This window comes from Dermacentor silvarum, chromosome 8 (genome assembly GCF_013339745.2).
Source record: "Dermacentor silvarum isolate Dsil-2018 chromosome 8, BIME_Dsil_1.4, whole genome shotgun sequence".
In the NCBI taxonomy this organism is placed as follows: domain Eukaryota; kingdom Metazoa; phylum Arthropoda; class Arachnida; order Ixodida; family Ixodidae; genus Dermacentor; species Dermacentor silvarum.
Window position 1 is genome coordinate 88,033,921 of NC_051161.1, and position 27,771 is coordinate 88,061,691.

At 46.0% G+C, this 27,771-nt stretch overlaps 2 protein-coding genes across 2 annotated transcripts in view; one reads left to right on the forward strand and one right to left on the reverse strand.

The window, feature by feature from the left end:
* LOC119461540 (chromatin modification-related protein MEAF6-like) overlaps positions 1-27,771 on the forward strand; it is a 153,242-nt gene that overhangs the window by 40,189 nt on the left and 85,282 nt on the right. The window lies entirely within an intron of this gene.
* Positions 1,998-23,449, reverse strand: LOC119462259 (lipase member K). Its single transcript, XM_037723603.2, has 9 exons — positions 23,282-23,449; positions 22,894-23,116; positions 21,117-21,228; positions 16,405-16,555; positions 16,196-16,288; positions 10,078-10,233; positions 8,968-9,039; positions 5,034-5,102; positions 1,998-3,537 (listed from the first exon to the last, which is right to left on the reverse strand). The coding sequence occupies exons 1-9, from the start codon at positions 23,378-23,380 to the stop codon at positions 3,271-3,273; spliced, it is 1,242 nt and encodes a 413-aa protein (XP_037579531.2). The 5' UTR covers positions 23,381-23,449; the 3' UTR covers positions 1,998-3,270.

Genomic DNA, 27,771 nt, shown 5'->3' on the forward strand with positions numbered 1-27,771 from the left:
GCAGAAAAACAGGCTGCGAGCCAAATCGGTCTCGGGCCGATTTTTTCGCCATGGCGAAGCGGAAACGCGGCGGAAAGTCGTTCTGCTTCACTGGAAGCTACACTAGCATGTAAACAACCGGTCGTAAAATTGAACGTGGCACCAGAAGTGTAGGCTGTAATGCTGATCGACGCGATCAAGAACCAGCCCTTGCTCTACGACAAGAGTGGCACTAAAACGTACTGTCAGCAATACTCGCGATAGTATTCAACGTCGTGCGACCGGAGGTGCGGCAACGAAGCCTTGGCTTGACCCAACTTCTCGCGCTTTTGCAAAGCAAGGCGAACCCACCACCGACGTTTCCGAGGTGTCCGCGTCTTCCGTTTATTCATTGTCCATTTCTCGAAATCAAGTAGGTAGAAGTATAAAAGCCATTTCTTCTTCCACTTCCACGGCAGACAATAGTTAGGCAGATTCCTCGTTGGCGCTCCATAATTCTCCTCGCACGTGTACGGTATGTTGCAGAAGTCGCGGGGTGCTTTTCTCGTCGCGACGATAGATTGGGAGCGTAGGTCTTACGTAGGACGCGTAGGCTTTGGCGAGCCCCAACACAAGGGCCAGTCCGGGTTTTAGCTGTGGTGTTCCCGTTGCCCCTTTGGTGTCCTGGAGGCGCCGACAATACGAAATGATGAAATGTTATTACAACTTGCAAATAAAAGCTATTAAAGAAATATTATCACGCCTAGGCACCAACCTGTGACTCAGCGCTAACGCGCCCGTGTGAGGAGAATTACGGAACGCCAACGAGGAATTTACCGAAGGTCGCAGATGACACGCAAAGTTGCGTAAAATGATCACTCGCCAAAGAATGAACATACCGCTCGAAATAATGCGATAATGAGCGCCACCACGCCGACAAACGTACGCAAACGAGATGGATCTGGACGAAAACGGCAGCGGCGGCCGCGGCGGTAGCAAAACAAATGTGAACAACATGGACAGGCGCGGAAAAAATTTTTCGGCCGCTTTGGCCTTTCCGCCCGCTTTGGCCTTTCCGCCCGCTTGCCGCTTCCCAAGTGCGAACGTAGTCTGCGCGAGAAACGTTTCTTGTTTGCGATTGCGCCCCTACGGAAGGCTGGTAATTACTGTTGTGTTGTTGAATCACAAACCAGCAATTACAGAAGGCTGGTAGTTGCTGTTTCAGTTGTGGAATCCCAAACCAGCAATGTACACACGTAGGGGTTGATGACAGCAGTGAAATTCCACCGACTCGCAATAGAATGCACGAAACAGACAGCCGACAAGCATGAATTACTGCTGTGCGCAGTACAGCGTAAGTAAACTCTTTTTGCAGGCGCTGACAGTTCTAGTCGGAGTTCACGCGTCCTGAGAAATTGATTATGTGCACTATGTACTGAACAATACCGGAGTTCATTCCTGCATCACTAGTACACCAATCAGTCGAGATTCTGTGAGGTACAAAGCCGCTTCCTGTTTGCACCGGCGTAAATGAAGCAGAAATTAGTTGCACGCACTACTTAAAATGCGTACACATGCCATATCTATGCTGTGCGGTGAAATATTCTGTACAATTCTGAATCTGTTGACGTCATAGAGTTTCTAAATAAAAAACCATCTCACAGACGCTATCATGCATTTGTTGTCAAACTGTCGTCATCACGCCATCGTCGGCATACAGTTATATCAGTGTCCTCATATAGTCATTGTCATGGTGTTTGTTATACCTTCGTCATTATTAAAGAATCGACATGACATTGTTGTGATCCCTTCATCATGATGCACCTTTGTCGTACCATCGATATCATTCTTACTTTGTCATTCCATCAGCAATTCATCGGCGTCATACAGTCGCCGTCATGCCTGTATGCTCATGGGCGACCTTGGCAAACAAGTGCCATAGCAAAGTGGGATGATATCGGAGTATGTGGCATATACCTGTAGCAACAAAAGTATCACAATTACTACTACACATGTGAAATAAAATGTTACTTCAGGAATATGGTCTGTCACTGTATTGCTCGATTGCTGTTCGCATTACCGTCGACAGTCATCATGACATGAGTTCTGCCATAATCTTTTATTACAGTAGGTGCTACCAATCAACCCTATTCCTTTGGCTTGGGTTGCCTTCATGTGAAGCACTCGACGCACCTGGCTCTTGTGCAACATCTCTCCCGAGTTACACACAGGTGGTCATCATCGGAGATAGAGCAGTGGCTCTGTATGCCTAATAAGATGGCAGCTCATAAGCTAATTGATTCTAGTGCAGAAGAATACAGGCTCCTATGTGCATGCTTCGATACTGAGATTCATTACACAGTTTCGAATTCACATGTCAGTGGAGAGGTAAGGCACCATCTATGGTATGGATTGGACACAGTGCAAGCCTGTACTGAAATGAGTGCACTTTCTCATGAAGCTGGTGATCAGCGTACTGGTTGACAGGATTCTTGCCGCAAGTTTTGTTAAGTTTCGTCAAACTCTACATACTTCAAATGTTAAATGGTGGCGACTGCTTAATTGTCTGTCAGCAACCAAGTGCACACTCGGTCTTCACTCTGCAGCTGTCAGACGAATTGCATGCAATGCTAAATTGAATTTGTGTAGCGTTAGAGGCATGCCTGTTTGAGATCCAATATCAGAACATCTGCTGTATCAGCTTACTAAGAGAGCGATCTGCGATGCCGGGTGCCAGAAATGATCAGTGATAAAATGTTCAGAGGAGTGTCCTTTTTGGTCTCGATCACATTGGTCAAGAGCAAGGGCGTACAACATTTTGCTATGTGGCTACTTGTTTGCAAGCAGCCTAGTTAAACACATTTGCACATTAATTGGTGGAAGTAAGTGCATGCAATTAGCCAAGCTTGTTATGGTTGAACAAAGGTTACAGTTTGGTTCGGTTTGGTTTGTATAAAACTGAGACATCACAATGTAAGGACTTGGCATTACGTTTAATGTGGCTTGTGTGTGCGTGTATGCCTATGTGTGCACGTGATGTGTAATCTTCCTGTGCACACATTCTACCTGTACCATCTGTCACACAGCATCTGCTGCCAACAAAATATTCATGCAAACATTGCAAAAGGCTCTAACGAGTCCGTGAAATGTACACAGCATGTCCCCCATGATGTCCCTCGGGAAGATGCTAGGAATGTCCGCAGGACACAAAGTGTAGCCAAACAACATCCGCTGGACGGATTCGACGCAACCCTTGGATGTCCATATTCTGGCAGTGGATTCCTATAGGATATCCGCTGCACGTCACTGCACTCACGGGGGAGATGCCATGGCGTCGTTTCGATACTGTTCCATGAAATGTATCATCTCGCTGTAGAGGAGTGCTGCCTGGTTGCCCGTTCCCACGACAAAGTCGTAGTGCGTGAACCGCCGGTCGGCCACTCTGTAGAGACGGGCAACACTGGGCAGCTCCCTCTGCAACCGCCCCACGTCCCATGGGTCGGCGTACCAGTCACCTGCGCTGTGGTAGAGCGCCACGGGAACTCGTGCGCGGGATAGCTCGTACCTGGGTGGCCGCCACTGCGATGACAAAGGTGTGGACAGACCAAATTTCATGAAAGAGATAAGTAAAGGAAATGCCGGGAGGTTAACGAAAAAAAGTCCCGTTTGCTACCCTGTTAATGGAACACGTCACTGTCACAGTCTATCTCGTTGGCCCGTAGACTGCAGGAAGCGAACTAGCACTCTGGCTGCCTTTAGCGCACATGTTGTGAAGACTGTCCTATAGTATATTTTGTTGTGACAGTGGCCGGCTGTCAAGCGTCTCTAACGCGGTACTCACCTGCCTCTCTCTAACTATAATATGGGAAGATACACAGAAGATGTGAGAAGCCGTGAGCGAAAGCTCTAGTGCCGTGAGAATAGCGGTTCTCTATGGCACGTTTAAAGAAAAGAAGCGGGAAGGCTCCTACTGGCGGGTGCGGACCACTCTTTCTGCGTCGTCGGTGGACAGGATTTCACATTTAATTAAAATTTCTTTGGTAAGCCACCATTGTGCATGAGGTTGTGAACAGTTCTTAGAGAAACATTAAACACAATTAAAATTATTTGGTTTGATGTGCTGAAACCACGACATGATTATGAGACAGGCCGTAGTGAGGGACTCTGTAATAATTTTGACCACCTGGGGTTCTTTAAAGTGCACTTAAACCTAAGTATACTCGAGCGTTTTGGCATGAAGCCCCCATCGAAATGCGGCCGGGATCGAACCCGCGACTTCATGCAGCGCCACGCCGTAGCCACTAAGTTACCGCGGCGGGTAAAGAAATACTTAAGAGAAACACTAAATCAGTTCAGACTGACGAAGTGCTTTTTCAAGACTATAGTTTCGTTAATATCCCGGTAAGAGGTTGTTTACGAGAAGAAAAAAAAAGTTTGCGCCGAAACTTCAGCGGCGGTACGCTATTGTGACGTCACGCATATCAAATATACATATTTTTCATATTTGGGCCGTTGTGGCGCAGCAAAAGTTATGGAAACTTGGTAGTTCATCGGCTTTATTTAGAAAAAGAATTTTCCCATTTTCATCGACATAAAAACTGGGTACGAGCTGACGGCATCATACTCCATGATATCACGGCTGTGTGGTGCGGGAACTTCAAGGGGCGTTGGCGCCTGTCATTCGTCTTTTCTGGCTTATTAGGCCTCTGCTCACGGTAAGACGGTATTTTTTTATAACATAAATAGTAACATGCTAATATAGCTCAACTTATTTTTCTCTTTAGTGTACCTTTAAATGATGGACGTGGTAATCAGAGTATCAGGCCGTTCAGCCCCGTCAATGTACACAAGGGTGCCCTTCTAGGTGGTCTCGATCGAACAGGGTACCCTTCACCAATATACCCTTCAAGTGGTCTCAAATTTGCAAGTAGCATGAACAGAATGCTAAATATGCAGTAAAGGGCCGCTGCTGTTGATTTTGCGTCACTAGCTAAGATGACCTCATCAGCTCTGTAGACACAACACTGAAAGTGGTTCAAAGAACATCCGAGAGCTCGTGGTTGTTAAGAACTCACCGTTTGGTAATTCAGTATGTTGAGCAGCATCCCGTAGTCGTACTTTCGGAAGCAGTTGCAACGTACAAGCTGGGAAGCAAAACGAAAGAAAAAAAAATGCTTTTCCGCTTGTCAGGGACACGTTATAGTTAGTCTAGCATAGTAACTTTCTCGTGCCGTGCCTTTAAGATAATGGGGACGCTGGAATGGAAGCTACAAAGCGGAATCTTAGCCTGTGAACTACACTCGGGACTGAGCCGAGGAGACGACGCTGTGACGTGGAGGGACACGCGGCTAGGAACACGTGCACTTGCATAACCGAGCTTCTCGTTATTGCTGCGCCTGCTACAGTTCCCACTGCTCCCACTCCGACATCACATTGCTTTAAAACAGTGTCGAAAAGCGTGCACTTCGCGCATGGTTCACTCTTAATAATGCTTGCAAGCTATTTCGCTAGTGCAAATAACGATTCCCCTTTTACCGGCAAAATCCTGTAATGCTTTACGTGCATGCGCGGATTAAAGTGATGTAAAATGAATGACCTTGAAAAAGGGGTCCCAGCGAATACACGAGGACGCGTACACAAAAAGGCGTTAGACACGGATGCTTTACTTTCAACTGTACTTTTAAAGCGAAAGCCTTAACCTCGTCGCACAATAACCTTGAAAGAACCCTGAAAAAAAAAATAAAAGAAAAATGGGGTCGGTGTTTCTGCTAGTCATCGGTAAACCGTGAATCTTCCGTGTAATTCGCCCAGTCTCGCCGCACTAAATCGAACGATTGACTTCCACCAATGACACGCGCCATAGGTGACGTCATTCCTATTTTATAACAGCGCCCTTCATTATAATTGCACCATCTGCCGCTTAAGGGGACGCTAGCACAAACGCGTTAGAAACGTGCAGTACTCTCTAGTAAGGGGGAGAGGCCACAGCGTCTTACGCAGCCGTTTACACATGCCGAAACGTGCACCGCGATTGCCGACGCCATCACATGACTGCTGAGAGAGTATAACCCCCGTATTCATAAACGCTCCTCGACTTGAACGTGACTTGCCACCGCCTTCAACGCGTTTCGAACGCGCTGCCCAAGGCGGTGGCAAGTGAAGTTCAAGTCGAGGAGCGTTTATGAATACAAGGGGGGGGGGGGGGGGGGTAAGGCGAAGAGGCCACAGCGTCTTACACCAGCTTCTTGCACGGGCCGTAACGCGCTAGCACAAACGCGTTAGAAACGCGCAGTCTTTCGTTAATGTTGGGTATTTATTGCCATCTAGGTGCGTCTGTCCATGTGCGCTTCGTGGCGTAGTGGTTAGCGCCACGCGTTCAGAAGCGAGGGGTCCCTGGTTCGATTCCGCTACGGCCACAACTCTCGGAATTTTTTTTCTCATAAAAGTAGACGTGGCTACCTACTACGACGACTACTACAACAGAGGAGGGACAGACCCACACCCTAAGGAGCTTCGCCCCTAAAAAGTCACGTGGTCAATGAGACGCGCGTTCGTCGTCGTCTTCCACAGCTGTCTCCGATGCCGCTCATCATGCCAGCGTTCCCATACTGCCCCTCCCTGAGCAAAAGCGCTGACGGCACTGGCCCACTAGTACCAGTCGGTGCGGCGACAGGCTTTCGCCTTCACGCTTTACAAACGTGTAACGCTTGCTTAATTTTACAGTGAAGCGGTTAAGAGCTAGTTCCCCCAGGATCGTGTCCGCGTGTAGAAAAAAAATACTATCACCATCAGCATTGGCTCGAGCGTCGTCGTCTTCTTTCGCAGATGGCTCGTTGGCGCCCCTCGGTTTGCGCTCGTGCCGTTGGAAGCGGAGCACGAGCGCGCCCTCGGCACGAGCTCGTGCCACTGCTCCCGCGTTCGTCGTCGTCGTCTGCTTGCACAGCTGGCTGCATTGCTGCTGATCATTCTAGAGTAGAATTCCACTTCTTTTCTGTCGTCGTATTGGGGAGGCCGCGTTTACGGGGGTATGAGCCATTGCTTAATTAGGGAGGTACGAGCCATTCATGAGCAATTGACGATGTGTCCTAACGCGCTTGAGCAACGCCGCCGCGAACGCGCTCGGGAAAGGGCTCGTCGTCGACGTGCCGATTATAGCGTGAGGGATTCCGAAGCCCAGGCGAAACGTCAGCGAAGAGCCGTGGACCCCGAGTTGAGGGAGCGCGATGTTGAGGCCAAACGTCAGCGTCGTTAGCCACCATAGCGTCGTCTTGCCCTCCAGGAACCCGACAATGGTGGTGCACGCCTCGGCATCGCTAGCGTCAACTTCCCCGGTGCGACGGCCAGGCTTCAACGCGAGTTTCTCAACCGGAACGTTCATGATAGACATGTTCGGTTGGGTGATGCCCAATGACGATACGCCCATTCTCATCGTGGGGGCAATATTCACTACAGCAGACCCACCGTAGTCATAGCTTCGCTGGCTTCCATCTTCACAGTAGTGGAAGGGCTCTGAATTTTTTTATTTCAATGTACATTGCCGCACAAAACATCCGACGCATGCGCATCTTCAACTCTTCCCAAGACACGTGCATTAATATCAGCTTGATGATGACCTTTTGCCTAGCCGCTAGGTAGGCACGTTCCTTGTTCGTTAAACATAAGGACGTATCACTAACACAATTATCTTTCTGATTTCTAGTGTGAAAGGCTTCTAAGATTTGCCGCTCATACCGAGTTCTTCCCCTCACTAAAATGGCCACACGATCGAACATCGGCACAGTTTTTTTGCACTTCTTGCAGCTGTCGAAATAAATAAAAAGTCGCAGTTTCGCCCGACAGGCGAAGCATCCCGACTGAAAAATCCATATGCTCCATATCTACCATATCCAATAATCCGATATGTGACATATAGGATTCCACACAAAACGCCGTTTTTCCCACATGTCTTATGATATTGAATATAGGAGTTGTGGGGAACGCAGGGTTTTTTTTTTTCAGTAGGGTCTGTTTAACTGCTGGTTTATCATTTTAGAACTGACTACTGGGTTAATTGGTGTCGATCACATCTATTCCTTGTGCGTTTTTCAGCTCATCATGCGCGCACATGCATTGTGTTGCTACAGCTGCGTTGTATGGATGTAGCTGGGTACACAGCTGTGAGATCGCGCCCGTCCCATTTCCTTTTTTTTCCTCGTCTTGTCCTGCGATATCGTCCTATAGTTATGGTTTCATGATTGTCTCGTGCACCGTAACACGCACCACAACCACTGCCTCGTGAGGCAATGCTGCGCGTTCCATATCGTCGACGTCATGGTGGCGTGTTTGGTTGAGCGGCAGCTTTTCGTACGGTACCTTCCAGGTTTCATTTCGACTGACGTGGATTCTACGAACTTATTTTACCGTTGGAATGACGATGTGAGGACCATGTTCGTAATCGGGGAGCTACTTGGGCAACGACCGCAAGTGCAGGCTGGAAAGTACCTTTATCAGTCACAGTACAGTGAAAAAAGAACGACTTGGTAAAATGCTCATGTTCATTCCTGTTGGTGCAGTTCGCAACATATAGTAAGCGTCTTTGAAGCGTTGAAGATAACAGATATTTTCTTATTCAATATTATGTAACCGATATTGTTTGCGGGCTTAACTAAACTGCAAACATGTCACACAGACACAGTAAAGGTCGAAGGTGCTTGATCTGGGGTTATGAAAGCTAGTCCTCTCAATAACCATAGACGAAAAAATTAAACGCGGCAGCTTTGATTTTGCATTCTCTTCCGTTTTACAATTTACATACCTACAGCTTAATGATTAAGGCATAGAACCATAATATTGGTTATTCAACTTAGGACACTGTGATAAACTTGCGAAAGTGGTTTTCACAATGATACGGTGTCGTACTAACAAAATGAAGTTTTTGTGTTTTATTATGCAGTGTTAGATCTGAGTGTCTCTTGCTGTAAGCTTTTGAGTATAAGGCCTATTACTACGATTAAAATGAAGAAAGTTTACCTGGGTAAGATGGTAAACATTACGCACTGACGTGCCCGATGGGTCGTGACTCAGGTATACTGACAGCCGGCTCTGGAAGAAACAAAATAGACAGTATTATTTTATCGCACTTGTTTTCGCAATAAGGTTGCGAAAGAAGCCCCTTTTCCTCGAATTATGAGGAATAGCAAGAAATCGCCTTGTTCTAATAATTTTTCAGATCTTCCAGAAGTGTCCTTAAAAATAATGTGTCGCTCTGTTGAAGAATCTCCTAATGAAGTTTACCATGATTCCTCCACTTGTGGTCTGAGGAATGCCTGCGCAAGATAGAGTCGGGACTCTAATCACGCTCTTGTTGCGAAACGAGCAAATGTAAAGTGTAAACACACACGCACACACACGGACGCGCGCACGTTCGCTCGCTTGCCGAAGGGATTGTTCTTTATTATTTTTCTGGAAACGATCATGCACTAGTGTGATTACCTTTTTTGCACTGTTATCATAGCTTCGCATTGGCGAAATTTGAAGAACTTCACGGCAAGACAATGTCCCTATTTCATTTTGAGCCATGGCAGTAAATGCAAAAAAAAAAAAAAAAAAAAAAACGGAGAAAAAAAAATGAGTGAAAGCGAGAGCTAGATGATTTGGACAGCAAATCCAGTAATAATAGCAGCATTTATGGCTTAAGATACATGAAGTGGCCGACGGCGGAGATAGGCCGGGTCTGAGAGAAAGGCTGAAAAGAAAATACAGAAATAGAAGTATTCCCATTCAGTGAGACAAAAGCGATGAATATAACGGATGGCACGAAGCTTAGAGGCGCTGCCGACCTTTCGGATCCTCTCTCATCGGATGCCTCTGCTGTTACTTCCGCTTTGTAAAGTGAAAGATGTGTCCCTGCGCGTTCGGTATAGTTGATGCGTGTGAATATTACAGTTAGGCTGTCACAAACATGTTTTCGCTTGCCACGGTACGTGGCTCAATGGCTATGGCGTTCGGTTATGAGAACGCGGTCAAGGGTGGAATTTCCGGTCAAATGCGGGTCGGGACGGAATGAGGACACGCTGTCTTGTCTGTCGTATACGAACCGATGCGAGATTCGAAGAATTCAAACTCTTATGTGCCACTTACGATGTTCAGCTGCTTCCAGTCGATGCCGTTCAGTACAGCTACCGCTGCGATGCACATGTCTATTGTGAAGTCACTTCCGCATATCAGTCTGGCTCCGAGCTTCGTCAGCGCTGTGTTTACCATGATTCCTCCACTTCCGGTGAGTCTGAGGAATGCCTGCGCAAGATCCAGTCGGGGTGCTCTAATCACGCTCTTGTTGCGAAACGAGAAAATGTTAAGTGCAAACACGCACGCACGCACGCATACAGAAGACGGGGAGAGAGAGACAGACCAAAAATTTGTGGTTGAGGGCTTGCAAAGTGTTCCATTGGTTGCAGACAGACAGATGTAATGCACAAATAATTGCCACAAAAGGTTAATGTAAAGCAGGGATCTGTTATCACATTAGTGGGATTTGTTGCAAGTTTTTTGCTTCTAAAACATACAATTCACTGACCGAGGTCTACAGAATACGGTATCATATGTGAATAGACAAATTAAGTGTTGTCGCCGTTATTTGGATACAACAAAGAATACGTCCTTCGCGTAACAATATTTGTACTGCCGTAGCCATTTTGTGATTCCCTGGGCAGCATAATTAACTGCGTATACGCTACTTCATTTTCCCAACGACTGCTCCACCATACAACAGCGGCTATTTTTAGCGTTCCGTGTGTTCTTAAGTCTCAAAACGGCAATTCGCATTCTTTGGGCGCTTCCCACGAAGCGCTTCCCACGACCAGCGGCCGCCTAGCCGACGACGTGGCCTGGCGCTGATTACTGATGGGCAAACAGAGAAGCTCCCTTCGAGGTGACAGCAACAACCGCATTCTATGGAAGCGGTAACGACCGTCAAGACCAGGATTCTCAAATCGTTACAAACTGACCGTCATGGAGAGCCCACAAATTGATGCAAGGGGCCAACGTCGACGGCTTCCGTGGGAACAGAGTCGACTTCAGATTCTCAATTGCCTAGTGGTTGCGTCGTATATGCGAGGGCGATTGCGCAGCATCAGAGTCGGAGTCCAGCAAGTTGGTGCTACATCATGGGTGGACTGCTGCGAACATTTCGACCCTTCTGATTGGCTGGGACAGCGTAATCAAATTACCTCGTATATGTAGTGACCTAGGGAAAATGATGGCTTAAAAAACGGATATTTGGTGCTTAACACGTGTGTGCTCAGACATGTAATGTGATCAGACGTGTAATGTGCTCCGACATGGAGTGTGCTCCCACATCTGGAACCAGTTGTAATTTCCAAATATGTAAAATACACTAATTCGTTTTCTTCAACCTCCCGACCTCACCTCCTAACCAACTCTGGCGATAGAGACGAATGACGGCCTGGGTCCACTTAGCTTACGGCGACGCCCCGATGTAGCGCAGGTCAGCTTCCATGTTTTATAAGCGCCCCGGCGGCGTAGGCCTGCGACCCTCTGAATTACACCTGAGTCCGAACCACGAACCTCAGGACCGGATCACAACAGCGTACAGATACTGAGGTCGCATTCACCCTCTGTTGTCGATATCTTTTATATCCGCCATCCCTCCCCCACCGCCCCCCTGCTCCCAAATTAAGTTGTTGCTACTGGGTTAGTTGCAGTGGCGTAGCCAGAAATTTTGTTCGGGGGGGGGGCTCAGGTTGCAGCGCAGCCTCCTCCTTATAGAATTTGTCGAGGGATCAAATGCATGAATAATAACTGCATTGTCAATTCCATTGTATATTAGATGCTGCAAACGAATTATTGAACGCTATGCACTGTCCATTAAAATATATATGTTCTCATAAAAGAATATATTCGTATGCCCCAAAAATTGTGGTAGAAATAACTGATATCAATGCTTCCACGTTTTTTTGTCTAATTAATAAGTAAAGAAAACATCACATGAACTTTAGAACTATTGACCCTTTTCGCGGAGCAGTTTGTTTTAGAGAAACGAGATGGCGCTCACGGCGGCGCGCCATACCTCTCCTCAGCGACCGCGCACGAACACGAAACCATTACCGCTTCTACCTTGCTTCTGTGCTATCAGCTGTCGGAAATGCAACTGAGTTTTCGCTAACACACTGTGCTCCAATAATGCTAGATTGAATAATGTGGATTGAAGACGTGTGCAGCAGTTGGCTGCAAAAATAGTGACTGGCATGTTAAGGAATAGAACGAATCTGTGTGGCCAAGTTCGCGGACCGCTGCTGCAACTGTCCGAACGTGTTACTGGCATTTTGACATGTACGGCTTTCCTCGAGGATACAGAAATTTACTCATCCGCTAGCCTTGTATCGCTAACCTTCAAAGAAAGGGCTTCATCCCCAGAACGTCGGCAAGAGTGAGTACCACTCGTTAAACAATGACAAAGGGAGTAGCGCCGCTTCCTGTCACAGTAAGTTGCGCGCACGTTATCTATACACATCTCTCCCAAATGGCAGAAAAAAATTACGCCCACTCTATCGCCGACGTATCGAGAATAAGTGAATGGGCGCACACTTGAATATATGCGCGCTGTATACGCACAATAAATGACGCACTACACCGATGGCGCACGAATGGTCGAAGCTGAATGTTTCGTGACGGTCCACAAGAGTAAGCGAGTTACTAGCTGTAATATATATTTGCTACAAGGTATTACAATGTACAAAACAGCCACGTTTCAAGCCTTGTGCGCAGCAAGAACAAATCTATCGGATTCGGAACTGAGCACACCCGCGAGTGATTAGGCAGAAAATAATCAGATAGTGGCTGCACCGAGGAACTTCACTGAGTCAGAAACTGACAAGCCACTGCTTCAAAATATTTGCCGAATAAAGAACAAAGAGCAAAACATACTAATGCTGACTGAAATCATAATTGGAAAGCTTGGAATGCATATTTAGCCCCGCTTTTAGAAGAAGCACCATATACACTGCTTGCGCCGTTTGGACATAACTTAATCAGCTCCGAAAGCGCTTTTGCATGTTCTCTGAAGCTGTGATCAAAGCTTCGTGTCGTCCACCTAGTCACCGTCTACGATATCTCCGAAAACAGAGGTTTTCTAAGCCGCGCCGGCGTCATACACTTCCATTGTAAACAAAGAGGCAACGGAGGCAGTTGAGGCAAGCAATGGACGCGTCACCACGTGATCAAATGTGGCAGCGCCCACGGGATCGCCACGAAAAGGGTCAATATCAGTTCGAAACCAGCAAAGCAGTGCATGCAGCTTATATAAAAAACGCAAAGGCTATGAAATGAATAAGTTGAGGACAAATATTTTGATGAATCTTTGTCATTCAATAACCTTGTTTAAATTTTTCTACACATGAAACGGCCAGGAAGAAACCTGAATGACGCTATCCCTCGTTGCAATCGATTGCGCAGGAGCAGCTGTAACTCGTGTATTGTAATTACACCGAGATAATACTCGCAGCAGTGAGTACAAATAAAAAGTGGGATTTCTGCAAAATATATATTAGAAATGCGAAGATAGAATGGAATATACAAATGCGAAGATACAACTCGCTAAAGGGCAAAAAAAGAGTCGCTGGAAACAAAGTTCACTGCTTGTATACACAAAACCTCTCAATAAGATATTTAAAAATACGTATGAGTCTCCAATAAATCTACGTATTTAAGCAAACGTCAGTGTATATAATGCGTCAAATAAGACAAATAAACATGTTGCTCAGTCACAGATAGTAACTTTGCGCACAGAAATACAGATGATCTAGGCAAGAACATAACTATGATCCCAGAAATCATGTTATGTACTTGGGCCATGCAGCGGTCGCGACAGCGCATGTGGGTAGAATAATAGAGGAATAATGCATAAATCAGTACGAAAATGTGTAATTTAACTGCCTGCACAACGCCAACAATTATTCTGCACCCAAAATTAAAGGAGGGTATTCCTTCGTTTGAAAAAAGAAATAAAAGCAGGTAGCTGAAAATGAAAGAAAAGGACAAACGAAGGCCACTGATGATGCGGTAAGTTGAACTACCCAATATCCGAGTGTGTTTTTGGCGAACGCCGCGTGGGCCGGGCTTTCAGTGAGCAAGGTCGGTCAAAATTGGTTATTGGTATTCTGGTAATTTTTGTATTCGCGTGATAATTGTGATCATGATGCCAACTGCTAGAATAAACGGCGAAAATTTCTGCGGTTTTAAAAGCTAATGAACGGTCATACGTTTTCATAATTAAGAACTTATGAACCTGAAGGAACCTCCTCTATTTTTACTTGCATTGATTGTTGCTGCTTCGCTATCTAAAGGACAAACTTCTCTCGGCGGGAAAGTTGAGCGAAGCGGTCAATGACTTCGGACACGTTGATGCCGATGTCTCTGTGGGTGTATAAAAGCGTCAGCCTAACCATGCGTTCCACAGACAGTGTGGAGCGCAAGTAGTTTTTAGTAAACTCTTGCTAAAAAAATATTCTCTCTGCGCTGGCAGTGGTCACTGGAAGGGTGACTAGAAGCTGCAGCAGTATTTACACATTTACATAGAACCTGCATGCTGTCGCAATGAGAGATGGGCATCTATTCCGGTGCTAAAACCTAAAACACTCCCTTGATGTCGTTGGCATACTTGTTTAGGTACCTTGCAGAAACAGTAGGCTGTTCGATTCCAGCGATGTCCGTCGTTTCGTCAGGAAGTATGGAGAAGCAGCCTGCTTTTGAATCTAGGCTTTCTTTGATAATGTCACCACAAATTTCTATTATTTGGTTTTGTGCGTCTGGGCTTAAATACGAGGCATTGCTGGGGCAACTTTCCAAATGGTTCTTCAGATATGGATCTCCACAATCAGCTCGCATGCAAAGAAGCACTCTGAAAATGCCTGTATTTTCAGCAGGGGCATTGCTTAAATCCATAGGGCCCCTGTCCCTGTGGCCACGGAGAGCCAGACCTTGTCGCCCGCAAAAAAAAAAAAAAAAAAAAAAATCTCAATAACAGGCCGTTTACTTTCTTCTGTTTTCTCATATTTTACTTTGCCTGCCCTGGTCCAGCTGATCAATCACATTGGGCACGCTTCCTGAAAATGTTTGGAGAAAAGTATCAGCTGCTAGCTGACAGTCCCGGTGATATTTAGTATTTTCGTGTGTGTGGAAGATTGCGAGCGCGTGCTTCCATTTCTGGAACGGCTTGGACAGGAGGGCTCCAGTGCGCGCATGTTGGCCCAAGTTCATAAGAACATTAACCCCATAAAGTTCTAGAATTGAAAATCTTTTAAAGCATGCCTTTGGAAATGTCAGCGCACATTTCGCGTCAAAAGTTTATGAGAACTTTACACTTATAAAGTTTCGTAATTGAAATCCATGCGCTCCGTATATTCCGCGGCCGCTGCGAGATGCCGCAACGCGCCCGCTCGCTATCGAAAAGCTGTTGAAAGTTGGTGCTTGGATGGGGCTCCTTGCGTTACGTGACTCCAGGTGCAAGGGCGTTGTCACGAAATCCAGCCCAAGTTCGCAATGTTCGTGCCGAAATGTCTTTTCGAGCGTGAAAAAGTCATTGTAGACAAAATCCAGAATGATTGCCGACGTCGGTGGTAGTTTTGGTCGGTGGTGCATGCTAGCACGAAAAAATTTTGGGGGGGGGGGGGGGCTGAAGCCCCATCAGCCCCCCCCCTGGCTACGCGCCTGGTTAGTTGGTATACAGTCGTCTTTGGAACATATACTCCGCTGCAGGTTATCTCTGGAAGAAGTAAAGGAGGAAGCTGCAGCATGACCAAGCAATCTTAGACTCGGCAGGAATGTGCGTACTTTGTATTTTTGGGGCTCGTCTGCGTTTACTTGTCCTCAATCGCAACATCATCTAACCTTCCGTCACACGCAGCCTTCGCGCTTTAAACGGAAGAACGTCGGCTTCTTCTTCTTCTTCTTCTTTTTTTTTTACGTGAGCCTGGCGCCGCCCAATGGCACAATTTGGATGCTGCATGCAACAAATGATGGTAGGACCGCTGGGAACACGTCGGGGGTTCTGCGCGAGAGTTTTGGCTCTCGAGTGTTTCTCATTTGAACCCGTGTGTCATCCTGGGATTTGTGTCCTCGGGGCACACTTGACTGAGCGCTCCAGTAATATTATAGTGTAAACAAGATGAACAAGGAGCAATCATGCAGTCCCGCTTTGCTTATTCAACGCGTGTCGGGAGCTGTATTACGCCGAACTTACCGCAATGACTTCAGCGTACGGCTCGAGTGCCAGCAAAGGGGTCCTCATGCGTCCCAAGTAGGCAACGGGAGCCATGGCCGTGAAAAGTATGATCTAGAAATACACCCTGTATGTTAGTCTTATGTAAACAACAGATTTCGCAACAGAATAATAATAATAAAGAAATGAGCATGAAGCCTGCGCGCACTTACGAAGTCTTGAATGCTTACCTTACTGTTGTACTCGGGTCTCTCGGAGAGCAGACCGAACAAAACCTGAGATCCCTGAGACCAGCCGATGTACTGTAGCCGTTCTTGATGTGTCAAGTTCAGCACTGTGTCTATCGTAGCCGGCAAGTCGTGCTTGACCATTTCGTCAAAACTGAAATAAAATGGCACTGATTAACAATTGCGAGAGAAAACAGTTTTCAAGAAGGCTAGGACATCTTGTTCCTGCCTTCTTGCGTTTCACTAATACGCAGTTCGTTCTAAACTCCTGTTGCACAAGAGAAGCCTCTGCTACGCGTATGTACGGATAAAAGTCACCGTCCATTGATTATCTTTGTACAAAAAAAAAAAGAAAAATAAAGAAACGTTCACAAGTACGGAACAGACCTAATAAAAGTACTACCCTGCAGACGGAAATATAAGCATGAAGTGCTTCTTGGCTGCAGTGGCGCGAATTTGATTCAGAGGAGCGCCAGTGAGCCCAATTGATTTATGATGCATGACAAGCGCATGACTTGCAGGGTATTTTTCGACTTTCCTTTGGTTTCTGTTGATGGATCCTATCGATGCTCCTTTGGATCGGCAGAACCAGCTGTGGTAGCCCAGTGGTTATGACGTTGCTCTGCTGAGCTCAAGATCGCGGGTTCGATCCCGCCCGTGGCGACTGTATTTCTATGCGAGCGAAATGCAAAAACATTCGTGTACTTATATTTAGGAGCACGTTAAAGAACCACAGATAGTAAAAATGAATCCGAAGTTCCCCGCTAAGGCGTACGTCATATCGCGGTTTTGGCACGTAAATAAAAAAAAAAAATTATTAAGGCGACAGCCTTATATGTTTCGTTTTGAGGTGACCTTCAAAACATTGGAGACAAAATTTGGACAAAAATTGCTAAAAATATGCACAAAAAATTGATAACTCAAGTAGATTACAAACCCCATAACATTATATATCAATCGATAAGTAATTACACGAGGAATATAAATAACGATAAATGATCATGGTAGTAATTCAGTTAATTATGATTTTGAGCAGGACAAAGCGGAAAAATGGCTGAAGCACTCCCAAACACGATTGAAAAATCCATATGTCCCATATCCAATAATCCGATATGAAAAATATAGCATCCCATACAAAAACTCGTTTTTCCTATGTGTGATATGATGTTATTGGATATTGCAGTTATGGGGAATACGGGTGTTTTTCAGTAGGGAAGCGGCAAACAATCGAAAATTAATGATGGTAATGGGTGCAAGTATGGTTATGATAGTAACGATAATGATAGTAGAATACAATGACTCAATGATGACCATGACTCAGCAAAATATGACAATGACTCAGCGAAAAAAAGATTAACACTAAAGAAAGCACTAGAATGGGTTCGGACGGGGGTACTAAGCGAAAGAAACACTAAAGGATGATGGTAGAAGACATAGACATGAGTATAACTCAGCAAAAATGACAATGACTCAGCGAAAAAAAGATTAACACTCACACACCGGTGGAATGGGTACGGATGTGGTATTAAGTGAAGGAAAACGCTAAAGGTTGATGATCGAAGTCAGTCATGAGCATGACTAAGGTTTTCGCCTTAAGGTCTCTTACGCGTAGCTAAAGGAACTCCAGATTTTTTTTTTTTTTGATTGACAAAGCTATCTTCAGAATCTCATTCAGCTCTCAATGACTATCAGCGGATTGTGGATTCCAGGTTCAAAACTTCGCATGACAGGCCAAATTGAGCATATCACGCGTAAAATGTTTCAGAGAAAGTTGCTGTAATAACTGTGCATACTTCGTGGTGGTCTCTATTTTACAGCTGCCGTGGCGTTCCGTTTGCCACCGAATTAGCACGCTATTGAGCGCTGCAATCGCCGTCAATGCTTTGGCTTATGCAAATAACAGGTACCCCGTACCTCATGGTTCAGTTTATTTAGCGCTGGTTTCAGGACAGAAGGGATCCAGGTCCTACCTCAGCTAACGCGCTTTTGCGTACTCATCAATAACGACGTTTACCGTTTCCATAGTAGCGTTCTCGGCTACATCCACCGATGTCAACCTCAGCGGCAACTATATGTATGCGGTGGCGCCGACATGCGCGGTTTTTCAAATGGTTACTCGCATATCGAGCAGCGCGTCCAGCACAGACGCAAAGTCGGGCAAGCCAAAGGTAAGAAATATTTACAGACCATCATCGCTTAAACGAAAGAAACGTGTGTAAGGGGCTTCTCCACACAGTGTATCTCGTTGTGAAGAAGCCACCTTTGACGAGCAAACATTTCTTAACGAGCTATGCACGCATGCAGGGACAACCTCCAAGGCGCGCTACAAGTACACCATACGCAGGCTATCAAATGCGAAAGGCGCAGCGTGGCTACGTATAAATGGCCACACACCCGGGGGTGCCAAACTTCCGCATTTTGTACTGGCAGCCTTTGTGGAAATCGGAAGACAGGGCAAAAAAAGATACGGACCCGAACTGTAGTCCCAGCTGCGTGACATCTTCGTTTTTGCCATCTCTAGCTGGCGGCGTTTATTAAACTTGAGCTTTTTAGGGGCGAAGCTCCTTATAGCGGCACCCGTTCCGTCCCCGTCGTCGTAGTAGTAGTGTGTAACCAGTAGTGTGTAACCAGTCTGAGAAAAATGAGAAAAAAAATTTCGAAGTTGTGTCCGTAGCGCGGAATCGAACCAGTGACCCCTCGCTTCCGAGCGCGCGGCGTTAGCCCACTACGCCACGAAGCGGACATGGACACACGCACCACGATGGCAATAAATACCCAACATTAACGAAAGGCCGCGTTTCTAGCGCGTTTCTAACGCGTTTGTGCTAGCACGTTACGGCCCGTGTAAGAAGCTGGTGTAAGACGCTGTGGCCTCTCCGCCTTACCTTCAACGCGTTTCGAACGCGCTGCCCAAAACGGTGGCAAGTCAAGTTGAAGTCGAGGAGCGTTTATGAATACGGGGGTATACTCTCTAAGCAGTCATGTGATGGCGTCGGCAAACGCGGTGCACGTTCCGGCATGTGTAAATGGCTGCGTAAGACGCTGTGGCCGCTCCCCCTTACTAGAGAGTACTGCACGTTTCTAACGCGTTTGTGCTAGCGTCCCCTTAAGCGGGAGATCCGATGATTCCCTCCGGAGCTTCGCCCACTCATCATCATTCACCCCGTGGATATGCTGTGATTTTTTTTGTATATTCTTCATGTCAGGAGGCACGGTGTTATGATCGGTTTCGAATTCGACCTCTCAATTGTCGGAAACATTCCAGCTTGTTTCCCGTGTCAAGATAATTGCCCTCATCCCCAAGAAGGCGTCACCCCTATGGCTCCTGCCACGCCCTGGGCGGACACAAAGCGGAGGACACGAAACAGAGGACGTCGTCGACTTCGCAACCTTACAAGGGGACACAAGACTGATCTGAACACGCAGGTCCTAGGTGGAATCACAAACATACTTCAACTACCCCAAGACCACGAGAAGTGAATGACCCTTTCGGTGGAGACTTCTCCACCGATTTATCGGCTGTACTAGAGGGGTGGTTTAAGGCCCTCCTGGCCCCCGTGTGAGGCAGAGCTGCTGGAGACTCGGATACAGTCACAGCCATGTACCAATGAAGTGAATGCATTCTTTCTATCTTTTTTCATCCTCACGATGCCCGCCTTCGTCGCCGTCTCCTGATTCTTGCGATGAAGACCCACCTGACCCTGTCGAGATCGTATCAACGGTCGAGAACCAGCGCCTATACAAGTTACAAACTAATTTTTATTTCTTTTAATTACCTTACAGGCTTGTAGGGCATTGTGTAAGGGGGGGGGGGGTAGCGTAAAAATCTCAACAGTGCATACACAACCAGATAAAAAAAAAGTACAATATATGGTATATAAAATTTCAGCACATAATCGCAGTACAGAAGAGGAGACAAAGCAATGCGGAAATAAGTAGAAATATGGTACACAGTTTAAAGCACACGATAAAATAAAAAGCGCATGGCGCATGAATAAGTGCGCAATTCATCAAAGCTTGTTATAGCACAATTTAAGGCAAACAAAATGTCACAAAAAAATAAAGGAAACGAAATGCTTAACAGGAAATCGAAAAAACAAAAACACTTCAACATATGAACTGAGACATGCTAAACGACGGCTTCAATGAAATGTGTAATAAGTTGGTGATGAAATGTATCAGGATTAGACAGAGATGCGATGCTGTCTGGGTAGGTTATTCCATAATCTGATGGCTCGTGGAAGTGCTGATGAATTAAAAGCTAAAGTGTCACCATAGATCCGTGTAAAACTCAAATGCTTGTGCAATATCTTTTGGACGTGCGGGATGGGATATCGAGGTTAAGTGAACATGATCTATTGGAGTGTACATATTTGTGAAATAATGTTAGTAGAGCGATGTCATGGCGTGTGCCTAAAGATTGGAGAGAAAGATCAGTTTTAATCTCAGTGACGCTTGAATGGTAGTTATAGTTTCTCGAGATGAATCGTGCGGCCTTATTTTGTTTGGATTCTAATTGATACTTCATGCTGGTCTGCCTCACGGAGGACTACTTGATAGAGGCCTTATGTTAGAGAAAATACGTCACTTGCTGCAATGGTTAATGTACACCTGAATCGTAATCCACTAAAGAGGAAACTGAAGTGCCTATAAATAACTCCATTTTGCTAGAAAAGCGTTTTTGTTTGTTGTTGTGCCGATGAGATGGGACTGACCTGAAGTTCCAGAAGATGGGGTTAATTTTAGAGTATCTAAGGTGACTAGTGTAGATGTTGCCTCGAAAGTTGCCGAGCCAGACGTCGTATCCCGCATCAGCGAGTAGAAATCCTGAAAAGATTTTAAAAAACGTTGCAGGTATAGATGCCCCCCCAAAAGTCACCGGGAAACTTCGTTCAGAGAACAGGAAAATAGCTGCATGAGACACACGCGCATTTACATACTAAGAATAATCTTTCTCTCCCCTTTGCCCTTCCCCAGTGTAGGGTAGCCAACCGGGATCAGTCCTGGTTAACATCCCTGCCTTTCATTATTAATGTTCTCTGTCTCTCTATCTCTCTCTCTACACACACTAAGGAAAAAAAATAAGGGTTACACAATGGAACTTCGTGTCCCGAAATGAATATCGCTGCGTTTTTTTTTTCAATTTATATCAGCAGCTGAAACTCAGAACGCCGATCCGTTCGGAGTATTCTAGAACGCGAGGCTGTCGTGAACTCAGTCTATGCTGAACTCGCAGTCGTAACTTACAGGAGTCCTAAGCACATCAGCCTTCATATGTGACTTTTGTTTGTACAAAATAACGAGAATGTGACTGGTCGACGTGAAAGCTGTGCAGCACGCCGGCAGCCGGCAGCATTGCCGAAAACCACGTGTCTAGCTTCTTTAGGTGTTTTGGTTTCCTTTCGAAATGTTGCTTTTATGCCAATTTTGTCACACTCATTGGCAAAAGTAATAAGAATTCAAGTGCCAAACTTGCATATCAGCTGTGAAGGATGCTGAAGTGTAGATATCCGGATTGAATTAAAGCGCGATGTAATCTGAGTACGCGGGCATTTAACTGCGCAAGGTAATAATGTTCTAGGAAAGCGAGCTTGAGCTTCCCTTAGCATCACGCTCAAGTTGTGGTCATATATTATAATTCTCGTGGGCAAACCAAGAGAGATGCCCGAATAAGATTTGACAAAGCCAGACTAAACAACTAACGATGAGTGTTGCGAAATTTGGAAATCGTGGAGCAATCAGCATGGTCACTAATAATAGTTTAAGCATGACCTTCTGTAGCCTCATGCTGAGTTGTAATATTCAAAGCACACATTTTAAATTGTTGTCATAAGAGAGATGTGGATAAGGACCAGCATAAAAAGAAGCCCCAAAGCCGGAGGAGAGCTTTACAAAATTTCCAAAACGCGGAATGATTGGGGTAGTCACGAGTAGTTTCTAAAAAAATCGGACATTTCAAAGCCAACCGAAACTTGGTTGTCCGCAGTGCAATTGTCAGCGGAGCCGTAATTCTGAGTGCATCTCTCACAAAAACAGCGCTTCGTTCTTGCTAAGGCTGAAGTCTGGGCGTGTTAGTATAACATACTATATTTTGGATTGCGCAACATTTTGACGGACTTCCTTCTGGCGTCATTCAACAAAGTGCTTTTGTCGTGTCCCCATCGTCGTTGTTATGTTAGTGGCATCGTCACGCGGCCGTCTTTGTCTTATCGTCGTCATATCGCAGTCATCGCAGTCGTCGTTGGCGTCGCGTCGTTTACTGTGTGCGCAGTAAAGGATTCGGAGGTATCAAAGGTGTCGCATGCAGCTTCTGACACCACGAAATTTTCAACATGCGTTGAAACAGAAGCTTCAACAACAACAACAAAAACACAAATTCTGGTCGTGAGTTCGTTTCCCGGCCGCGGCGGCCGCGTTCGGTTGGGTCAAAGTGACCCGCAGCCCTCCCCTACGGCGCCTCTCCTCATAGCCCGACTATTATTTCAAACTCACCCAAACTTTGATTTGGAAAGTTCAGAACAAAGTCAGCGGACGACATGGCCGTTCCGTGAAGGATGAGTACCGGTGTCTTGCTTTCGCTGGCGGCTTTGTAGTTTCGCTGTTGCGTGCTGTCGTTTCTTTCGTGAGGTATCCGTTGGACACGCAGCATGTAGCCGTCTTCAGTGGTCACCGTGTACTCTTCCACGGGGTAGCCTTTGCTGGTGATCAGTTCAGACTTGCATCGGGGGAAAAAAAGTCGTTGTTTTGTCCGAAAGTCAACGCATTGATAGAGATAGTAAAGTATTAGGCTAAGTGTTGGAGACCATTACAGATGCCATCACCTGTAAAATTGCACGCTCATTCTCATCGCATGTATGCTGTGGAAGCAGTAGTCACTCACCACGTTTCGGGACGCATCTGGGTCGAGATGAATCTTGCTGCGAGAGTAACGAAAGTTCCACAGAACGAGCACCATGGTGCTGAACAACTGCGATGTCATAACCTTTGGAAACAGAGCATTGACTCCATTACTTTCCTTTCTTTCGGGATCTTGGGTGCTATAACGTAAAGGTATTCCCAATCTGTTTTTATTCCATTTCTGCCACTATTTTTTCTCCACAATTAGTCAAAAAGTTTTCAGGCAACCCCCGCCCCCTTCGCTTGTCTGCTACGCGACGTCATGAAACCGCGAAAGCTCACCACTTCAAAGTGTACTTGTACTTCACTGCACCAGCTCGACCGAAACCGTCTCTATTTCTGTGCGTTCCTCGCCTCTTGTCAGCGAATCAGATAAGAAAAACCTGTCAAGGAGGCAATGCTATTTGCCTTCAAAGCAAGCAAAAGTGACCTTCTAGACAGAGGAGAGAGTTTGATTGGGTTGTTCAAACAACGCTATACAGGTCATCGCCCGATACTTGTACCGATGGTTACGTAAATTTCACGTCATGAGATTGGAATGAAATCTAAATGGAATAGTTTTACGCCAATGTGGCCTCTGGGTCGGTATTTTTCACAAAAAGCACTCACGATAAAAATGCCCGTCAGAGAAAATTCCAGCCAATTCTGCTGCTGGACGTATTATAAGCGACGACGGTCGGCACTGATAAAGAGCGCTTACTAACGAAAAGCGTTGTCAATTTTGTGCGTGGTTTCCAGCAGATGTGGTATCTATGAGGGAGCGAATATAGTTAAGCAGTTGTATTCGACCCTTAATTGCAGGTATTGGTGGAATTATTGTAAAGCTACGCTGTAGCCCGGCTTTGATAAAGGTCACTGTAATGAAAGTTCCCGGATTGATTTCGATCACTTTTGGTTGTTTAAGGTGCCACTGTATTTTTTGTGCACGATAGTTCTTGCATTTACCATAATCAAGTATTCTCTTTTTCTCTTTAATTCTGTAAAGATTTCTGTTCGTTAAAACTGAACTGCCCATGGTTGAACGCCATCGCTAATAATCATCTCTGCTATATGTCATGTATGTCCGGAGTCTCATTTGTTTTTAATTATATCTGTGTATAGACGATTTTATATTCGATTCATGGGCGCCGCCATCTTGGGCTGTTACACTAACAATTTTTATAAGTTTTAGAAGAAGTGAAGTCACGTGGTCATGAAACGCTGAACTATTTTCATGCTTGCGAATCGACTGTAGTAACGTACACTTCGTTGTTAAAGACAGAAAACAGCAGCGTTAACAACCTAAGAAGGCCGCACTTAAACGGTTCCGTAAAATAGTCTATAGGAGAGGATGCCACCATAGGTGATGCCGCCTACCCTTTGCCGCACAAACAAACAAAACATACCAAATATAGGCTGGTTAAGAAACAAAAGTTGCAAGTTCGTTCATAAGAAGAAATAAAGTTTATTTAAAGAGCCGGCACATTGCTTTTAGTGGATTCAGGTGTCGGCTCGAAGTCCTTGGACTCGGGCGGCATCTTCGGCTTGCCGGACGGCAAGCCGAAGATGCCAAAACCACGATCTGATTATGAGGCATGCCGTAGTGGGGGACTCCGGAATAATTTGAACCCCCTGGGGTTCTTTAACATGCACCTAAATATAAACAAATCTAAGTACCCGGTTGTTTTTCGCATTAAACCCCCATCTAAATGCAGGCGCCGTGGCAGGGATTTCATCCCGTGACCTCGTGCTTAGCAGCCCAGCACCATGGCCACAAAGCAAACCTTACGGGTCATAATGCGAAGCAGTGACGGGATAGCTGGCGCAATACGTCGCCTAGTACGGTCCGCTTCCCCACCACCGGGGTGGGGAAGCGGACCCATCTTTTTTCCTTCCGCCTTCTTTCATATTGATCCTTTCCTACTTTGCCAATTGCATTGTTTATGTTCTTACACCATGGCGCTGGTTTGTAGATAAAAAGGAGAGCCTGGCGTCAGCCAACCGTTTAAACGACCGCTCAAGAGTCCAAGCGCAGTATTCGGTGCTGCAGCCTCAGTGCAGTGGGCGAGAGCACCATGCGTATAACTAGCAAAAGATAAAGAAAACATACAGATTGCCTCATAAGAGGGAGACGAGACAACGACAGACAACTAGTCAAGAGAGCATACCGTTTCTTTTATTGCTTCTAAAGTCATCGAAGTGTAATCTACCGCCATTTGCCTGCGCTGTGCTTCACGTACGATGGGACACCCCGTGCAATAAATGCAAACAGAAAGGAAAGAAAGATGGCGGCTGAGAAGTAGAACCTTCGACTCGTATTCTCTGTAGGTCCGGAGTTGGAATCCTGGCCGAACATTGTTACGTATTCCGCCGTAGAACGACCGCCGGTAGTCGAGGAACGGACGACAAGCACAGATGCCCGGAAGACAATCTCGTTTATTTTTGTGAAACGCGTTTTTTGTGCGTTTCCTGACCAGTCGCATCGGCGCAAACATAAAAAGAACAGCGAGCTTCGGCGAGCGTGGCAATCTCATCTGAAGATGGAAGCGTGAACAAAAGGGAAGCACTGCAGACATTACAACACACTGGCTCGCCTTTTTATGATATAATATTCTCGCGATGCCTTCTGGGATTCGAGCGATGGACACCGGTGGATATCAAAACAATTAGCTCTTTACTGTCATCGCTAAAAAACAAGGCGAAAAAAAAGGCCGTTGCTTTTTTTTAACACGAAAGTGTTTTATTCCGGGGTCCACCAAGACTTCACTGACGCATTTCCGTCACGGAAATACGTCATAGAACATAATACAAAGAAAGAAACCAGAAGAAAAAGTTCCACAAACATGCAAAATTTGGGAATCGAACCCACGACCTCTCGGTCCGCGACGATAGATCGCCGAGCGTTTAACCCATTGCGCCACAAACGCATTTGCAGAGAGCTACACAGACGCGCCTTATATATCTAACACTCCTCCGTGTACCCGCGCTCTTGTTCGGGGTGGTGCCGCCGCCTACGAGCAGAAAAGAGAAGTACTGCATTATGACACTAACGCGCACCGACAGTGAACGCTTCGGTGGTCTCACCACTACGGCGCCTCGATGCCAGCATTCGAAGGGACGCTGGCATCAAGAAGCACTACCAACGCCACCTAGGTGGCGTTGGTAATGGCGTTCACCGTACTCAGCACAGCGGAGCGTGGCCTCCGCAATTAGCTCTGAAAATGTTTCTGAAGTTGATCGCGGAGGCTGCAATTACGACGCGCTGTACGCGCTGATTTGACTCGGTGACGATTCAGTTACGTGCTTTGTCTTGCGCGTTGTATTAGTGTGTCAGTTACGTGCTTCGTCTTTCGCGTTGTGCTAGCGTGTGCAGCGTAGTGCAGCTTCCATATGCACGACGGTTGCTCATGGTCATCGACGTTGGTAGTCGTGATGGAGGAGACGTGCCACCAGGCGTCAGCGTGGGTGCATCAACGCCTAAGGGCGCTTTAGCCACAAAACACCAATAGACATTATATATCAATGTGCAATAAACATTACACTACTTCTGTGAAGACACGTTTCACTTTCGTGTTCTATACCGATTCCTATATAAGAGGGATCAACCACATTTTTTTTACGAACAGCTCTAGTGCAATCATTGCTTTGTTAATACGAGTCCTTTTTTCGCAGTGTCATGTGTGGTCTCGTATGAGGGCCGGTATGTGGCAATTCGCTCTTCTGAGAAGTTCGCAAGAGCAGACGCAAGTCAGCTGCAATAGCGAACACATTAGTTAAGGTGGCTGGCAGATTAGAATTGAGCTCACACGAGCGAAATGCTCGGTGAAGTTAGTTCTAGCTTCTTAAAAAAAGAAATAGGGCTTGTACTTGCATATTGGCTTCTTGTACGCTAGAGAGGCTTGTAAGAATAGACCCAGCACCGTTGTTTTAGCAAAAAGTACCGGCTGTTTCTGCGATGACTGCTCTCGGAGTAATGAAAATATGGAATTTGATACAGAATTGTAAATTCTTTTTGTTCACGCTTTACAGTTTCTCTGACCACACTTTTAAATTTCACTCATTAGCTTTTTAACATTAGCCTTTCACTACCGTTTGTCCCTCACATCATCATCATCATCATCATCATCATCATATATTTATGTCCACTGAAGGACGAAGGCCTCTCCCTGTGATCTCCAATTACCCCTGTCTTGCGCTAGCTCATTCCAACTTGCGCCGGCAAATTTCCTAACTTCATCACTCCATCTATAGTTTTCTGCCGTCCTCGACAGCGCTTCCCTTCTTTACATCTTTACCCTGTGTCAATCGTTTGCGTTTATAAACCTGCATTGCAAGAGAAACCAACTATCCCAACTTATTATCCTTACAGCTTTTTAATTAGACGCTTTAATTATCATGCTGCAATTGCAGAAATCAGCCAGTGCTCTAAGCACAGAACCCGGCGTGGTTGCTTAGTGGCTATGGTGTTGGGCTGGTAAGCACGAGATCGCGGGA

What these genes read in the sequence shown, in the direction of transcription:
- LOC119462259 (XM_037723603.2), bottom strand. Translation starts at nt 23,380, where the DNA reads ATGACATCGCAGTTGTTCAGCACCATGGTGCTCGTTCTGTGGAACTTT. An exon ending in CGTACGCTGAAGTCATTGCG is followed by an intron (nt 10,234 to 16,195) that starts GTAAGTTCGGCG and finishes GATCTTGCGCAG; the next exon opens with GCATTCCTCAGACTCACCGG. An exon ending in ATGTTTACCATCTTACCCAG is followed by an intron (nt 5,103 to 8,967) that starts GTAAACTTTCTT and finishes TTTGCTTCCCAG; the next exon opens with CTTGTACGTTGCAACTGCTT.